The 6,925-nt window shown below is 37.5% G+C and overlaps 1 protein-coding gene across 1 annotated transcript; it reads left to right on the top strand.

The window, feature by feature from the left end:
- Nucleotides 1-5,136: 5,136 nt before the first annotated feature.
- Nucleotides 5,137-5,769, top strand: LOC127148673 (uncharacterized). The gene has a single exon (XM_051082868.1). It carries the CDS (start codon nt 5,137-5,139, stop codon nt 5,767-5,769), a length of 633 nt encoding a protein of 210 aa, XP_050938825.1.
- Nucleotides 5,770-6,925: the final 1,156 nt, after the last annotated feature.

Here is a 6,925-nt window from a genome sequence, read left to right as displayed (position 1 = left end):
AGTCTCAAATAAAAAAAAAAGCCCCAAAAATCGGACTACAATAAACAAAAAAGAATAACCAAAGAACAACAATTATCTCGAATACATAAACAAAAAGCCAGCAGTCTACACCCATTTCACCTTAAATAGACAAAATTTCAACCAACAAACATGATTATACACAAACAATTAACACCCACATTATGAAAACCTAATTTTCATTCTTAAACAAAAACCCCATTAATTAAAGAGTGTGAATAAAGAACAGAGAAGCAAACACGAAGTGAGAGAAAACTGATCTATGGACATACTTTTGAGTGCCTTTGCAATGGCATGGAGCAATTAAATCTTCTCCTGAAACCAAAATCATATCCATACTAGAAAAGGTAAACCAAATCTTTGAAAGAAGAAAAACAATATATGCGTGTGTACTGACAGTTTTAACCCACAAGTGAGCCTAAGGATAGCATTCTTATTTGTTAAATTAATACATGAGAAATGTTTCTTAACCGATGTTGATGAAATAGGATTACACATTGAACATAAAGGAATGTTAAAAACCTCCAGTGTCAAGGCATATGTAGCTGCTGCCGCCGCTGCCAAGAAGGAACAAAAACAGCAGAAAGAATTCTAATTCATGGCCATCAAAAGCTCATAAAAACAACAAGACTATGAGACTATGAAGAGAATCAAGAGGAAGAGCTTCATATAGTCATTTGTAGTTGCAGCCGCCACCGCCAAGAAGGAACAAAAACAGCAGAAATGCTCCTATTTTATATTGAAACTCCTCTACCCATTCTTCAACTCCCTCCTTACTCATATTGAAACCAATAAGCAAGATTTTAGTCACATTTAACATCAAACCAGAAGTGTTCCAAAAAAGATTCAAAATATCCCACCAATTTCCAAGACAAGACAAAGGGTTAAGTGAAGATGAATACAATCTCTTCTTACCTGAATGAATGAAGGTCATAAACTTTCAATTGTAAGAGCCTATGAATAGAATCACACCCAAAAAGAAATACATATATATATATACACACACACACACAATTCAATAAAAACCCATATCCAAAAACAATAAACAACATTCAATGAATTAATCAATTAAACCAAACCTTACTTATATTCGGAACAATTGATTGGAGTGAGTAGAGGGCGGAGGTGCGAGTTTGTGCGCAACGACAACTGGAAGAAACACAAAATAGAACGACCTTGCGTGATAGGCATTGATTGCACGAACACCGACGAAGGGAGAACGATGGTGAATCTAAATGTTGACGACTAGGTAAACGGTGGGGTGCAAACCGACGAAAACGACAGAGGACAGAGTTTTCGTGGATGGGGAAGACGAAATCTTGGAAGGCGACTTCATTGCGAGAGAAGGCTCAGCAGAAACACGATAGAGGATTTGATTTTCGCGAACAAGGAGGACGAAGAGAAGGTTCGTGCGAGAGATTTAGGGTGATGGCGAACAAGGAAAACGAAGAGGATTTGATTTTTGTGAACAAGGAGGACAAACAGAAGGTTCGTGCGAGAGATTTAGGGTGATGGCGAACAAGGAAGACGAAGAGAAGGTTTGCGAGAGATGGCGACCGCGAACAACGAAGATGAAGAGAAGGGAAAATTAGGGATTTAATTTTTTTTAGAAAAATGAAGTTAGTTTTTTATTTAAAAAGTTAAAAGAATTTAGTTTTTTTTTTTAAATAAATTATTTTTTTTCAATTAATTTAGTAATTCTTGACGTTTCTAAAACGTCAAGTAAACTTCTCTTACTTGACGTTTTAAAAATGTCAAGAAATTTTAAAATTTCTCAGTCTCTGCCTTTTCATTAAAATTCTTGACGTTTTAAAACGTCAAGAATTTAATCGATATTTCTTGACGTTTATAAAACGTCAAGAATGTAATCGATATTTCTTGACGTTTTTAAATCGTCAAGTATAGTTACATATTATTTGACGTTTGAAAAACGTCAAGAATGTCGATTTTATAATAAATCTTGACGTTTTAAAAATGTCAAGAATTTAAAAGATAATCCTTGACAGTTTATAACAGTCAAGAAAAACGTTCATATTGCTTGACAGTTTAAAACCGTCAAGAATTCTGAAAATTGCCTCCCCTCCACCTTTTCATCAAAATTCTTGACGGTTTTCCTATTAAACCACCCTTTTCTTGACGTTTTTACCAAAAGCCGTCAAGAAAAGAAAAAACCAACCGTCAAGAAAGGGTCTTTTTCTAGTAGTGGCCTCACAAATGACCTTTAATTTTCATACGTCATTCCACCTCTTTTTTTTTTAGCTTTTAAATCAAAAGATGAAGCTTCTTTAAAATCATTCAGTCTAACCACCATATGCTAAGTGCTTTTCACTGAGAAAATAACTTTTAGGTCCGACACCTAGAATACCTCATCCTCAAAATTAGAAGTTTCTAGGCAACAAGATCAAGTTGGTAAGAATTCAAATATTCCTTTCTATTAATTTCTATGATCATAAAGGGACTCCTTTACCATTATGTATAAATGGACTATTCTATTTGTACAGATATGGTATAGGAGTGCATTCAATCTTTGTTTGTCTACTAGTTCATAACTCTTTTCTTTATCGTGAGATAGAGCATCTTGGTAGCTCTCAAGACTTATAACCTTGAAATCATGGATTCAAATTCTGTCTCTGAGGTTTGATCTTAGTAACTATTAATTAATTACTATATAATATTCGCTTTTTTTCTTTCTAGGGGAGGATAGAACCAATATACTATCACGGTCGACTATACTTAAAAATTTATCCTATTAAATGAAAAACATTAACCCATTATCCTTATCTTGGTTGGAAAGTGGGAATCGAACCCGCATCTTCTTCTTGGTTAGGAGAAATTTTACCATTCAACTATATTCACATTTTTTTATCTGCAATCTATAGTATACGTCAGTACAAAGTTAACCTATTATACTAGGCTATTAATACTAGGTTAGAGTATAATAGGCTATTTTTATATAATTTATACATGGATTAACCAATTATATTTAATATATTTTATACTATACTATTTCTTTTTCTAATATTTGGAATTAATCTTTATAACTAAATAAAGATAGTAATATATTTTTGTTTATTTAATTATATATAATATATAGTTTCTCTATTATCAATATCTAAGTATATTATATTAGATTTATATGAATTGTGTGAGATATGTTCAATTTTGACAATACAAGGAAGAGACCCCTTCCTCTAAATTTTTTTTTCTTTATTTGCATTTTTCATTTTTAAGACTTATATTGTATTGTAATGGCTCTCACAATTCGAAAGAATTAGGATAGGGTTGTTACATTTTTGTAACGACAACAAAGGGGTTCAAGAGATAAGAGAATTAAGGATATCCTCTAGAAAGACTAATCCATTACATCGAAATATTAATAATGGCTTTTGCATCCGACTCAAGAAAGTTTGTTATTATCACCTTCTCCTTCCACTAACCATTATCACTGATAAGACACAACACCCTCCTATCTTTAAGGTGCTTGGGAATTCGAATTGGTCTTCCAACTGCCTCATTAAGAAACCACTAATCTTCATTTATGATTATATTGTTAATATTGCCCATCCTCCACCTAGCACCTTTCTCAAACAAGCTCCTACACTACAAGAGATGGGGGTACTCCCGACGCACGAAAACGTCGACGAAAATAAAAAATACATCAAGAAAGGATAGGCCGACGTATTTCACGACGTTGAGAAAAACGTCGGGAGAGGCATTCTCGATGTCGTACCAACACGGCATCGGGAATGTCTCTCTCAATGCCGTAACATGCGTCGGACATAGTGGCGTCGGGAGAGGCATTCCTGATGGACCTTATGCCGACGCAACACGCGGCGTCAGTAATGCCACTTCCGACGTTGTTTCCCGACGTCTGTTGTGTGTCAGGACACCCTTCTCCGACGTATCTTATGCATCATAGTCCTAAGTTTCATGGCGTCAGGAATTCCTTTTTATATTTTTTAAACATTTAATTTCTAATTTTTTTTCCTAAAATATTTTGCTCAAACATTCACAACGACGTTTGGATTGCTTAAATATTTTTCCCGACGTTTTGGATTAAATTAAGAATATGTTCACTGTATACTATCATTGCAAAAACCTAAGAATAATGGAGACATATATACGTATCGCAGAGCTAGGGATCATGTGATGGTCCCTGTTGTGCACGAGTGAATTCTTCTATTAGCTTTTGCATTCGTTCCACTTGTGAAGCTAACGCTTGGTATCTTGGACTTTAGTCTGTTCCAAAGCTTCATTAAGTTTAGCTTGTAATTCAATCTCTTTTTGTGCGGACTGCGAACAAGATGTCGACAAACTGCTCGCATTCGTCGTCCTACAGGCCTTCGACTTGGATCTCCAATCATAACTGCAGGATAGCCAACACAACCTAATTATTAAAAGAAAATACTTCAAAATTTTCGCATCCTACAAACCCCTTCAAACTACAGAGGCTACCATTATTGGAAATGACTTATTGGGCTTGGCCCAAATAGCAAAACCATCAAGTTTGTCCCACATGGATAAATCTTGAAGTACGATGAGGAAATATAAACTCCTATCTTTCAAGAGGACTACAAACCAAGTTTAGTGGTGATAGCATAACCCTGTCACACGCGCGCCGCCGCCGTCCGGTCGGACGGGCTCGGGCTCGCGCTCGCGCGAAAGATGGGAATATAATTTTATTTTTTATTCTTTGGCAGCTAAGGGACATCACGTACGTGGCGTACTTTTAAGCGGTTCAAACGTACGTGTCCAACGTTCTGCCAGACTTTTGCGAAGTTCACTCTCGTCCCCTTCTTCCCGTTAAAGACTCTCCTCCATACACTTCCTCCCTCACCCCTCTATAAATTGGAGAGCACTCATCCATCAAAAAACACAATTTACTTCAATCCTCTCTTCCTTTCATCCGTCCTGTGTTCTGAGCCCTTATAAGCCTTTTGTTTCTATCCCCTGTACTTACGAGTGCACGTTCGTACCAGGGAAGCTGTGTTAACCTTGGGGAGCAAACGACATAACGATTAGCACCACGGTCAGCCGAAATTGCTTTCAGGGCAGTGGTTCGTCACGGCACAGCAATAATTCTAATCGACCTTACCTTCTAACATTCTGAAAGCAATTATGTCGATCAAGACTTCCAACAAAATCCTACCGGACCTGTCTAAACTTGAGCCACTCGACGGAACAAACTACCGCCGTTGGTCCCAAAAGTTGCTAATCTTCTTTGAGCAACTAGAAGTTGATTATGTCCTCACCACAGATCTCCTGACATCTGACCCCCCAACTACCACGTCAACATCCTCTGATCCAGAATCATCTACGGGGCCTCTTACAGCTGTTGCTGTCACTGATCAAGTAAAGAAGGACCAAGTGATTGATCCTGAAAAATATGCAAAGGATAACAAGACCGTTCGAGGACACCTGTTAAACCATATGTCTGATCCGATGTTCGATCTCTTCGTAGTCCAAAAATCTGCCAAGGACATCTGGAGCACCCTGGAATCACGGTATGGAGGAGATGATGCTGGACGGAAAAAATATGTAGTTGAAAAATGGCTACAATTCCAGATGACTGACGACAAACCAGTCGTGGAACAAATTCATGAGTACGAGAACTTAGTGGCAAACGTCCTGTCTGAAGGCATGAAGATGTGCGAAATACTTCAAGCAAATGTCCTGTTGGAAAAATTTCCTCCATCCTGGAATGACTACCGTAATCATCTCAAGCACAAGAAGAAGGATCTAAAGCTCTAAGAACTCATCAGTCATATGTGCACGGAAGAAGCCAACAGACTGAAAGATAAGTTAGCCTCCCAAAATTTAAATTCAGTTAATGCTCACTTAGTCGAATCATCCTTTGTGAATAGAGACAGAACGAAGCAGGAAAAAGGACATAAAGGGAAAAACTCAGAGAAGAGACAATTCAAGACTATTGGGGGACAAATTAAGAAGAAAAAACTGGTCTGCTACGTGTGCGAAAAGGAAGGGCACAAATCATACCAGTGCAACCAGAGGAAAGGGAGGCCAAGTCAGAAACCAACACCTCAAGCCAATCTAGCAGAGCAAGACAGTGAGATCATAGCAGCCATAGTAGAAGCCAATCTGATAGAAAACAAGACGGACTGGATTCTCGACACTGGAGCCTCGAGACACTTCTGCACCAATCGTGAACTACTCCATGACTATGAAGACACTGCTGATGGAGAATGCGTGTTCATGGGAAACTCAGCCACTGCAGGAGTAATCGGGAAAGGGAAGGTTATTTTAAAGTTAACTTCTAGCAAAACTTTATCTTTAAGTAATGTTCTATATGTCCCTTCCCTACGTAGGAACCTGGTGTCTGGGCGTCTGTTGAATCGGGCCGGGCTTAAAATTGTGCTAGAAGGTGACAAAGTTGTCCTCACCAAAAATGGAGATTTTGTCGGTAAGGGGTATCTGTCTAATGGTCTGTTTGTGCTAAACACGATTTCTATGAATACAAATGCTTCCAGTTCTGCTTACTTGATTGAATCTGCAAACTTATGGCATGGTAGACTAGGACATGTGAACTTTGCATCAATTAGAAAACTTAAAGACATGAGACTCATTAATATCTCTGAGACGCATGAAACTGGTAAATGTTCTGTTTGCATAGAAAGTAAATTCCATAAGAAGCCCTTCAAACCAGTTGAATATAGAACTACTGAGTTGTTAGAATTAATTCACTCAGATCTAGCCGACTTTAGAACCACTGCCAGTAGAGGTGGTAAAAACTACTATGTATCCTTTGTTGATGATTACTCTAGATTCACTAAGATATACCTGATAAAAACAAAAAATGAAGCTGTCAGTATGTTCGTAAAATTCAAGGCAGAATCTGAGAATCAGTTAGGAAAAAGGATAAAAAGATTAAGATCAGATAGAGGTGGTG

This window comes from Cucumis melo, chromosome 3 (assembly GCF_025177605.1).
Source record: "Cucumis melo cultivar AY chromosome 3, USDA_Cmelo_AY_1.0, whole genome shotgun sequence".
Taxonomy (NCBI): Eukaryota; Viridiplantae; Streptophyta; class Magnoliopsida; order Cucurbitales; family Cucurbitaceae; genus Cucumis; species Cucumis melo.
This window is presented reverse-complemented; position numbering and strand designations above follow the sequence as displayed.

Bases quoted from the DNA above. Each gene is read 5' to 3' on its own strand.
- LOC127148673 (XM_051082868.1), top strand. From the start codon at position 5,137: ATGTCGATCAAGACTTCCAACAAAATCCTACCGGACCTGTCTAAACTT.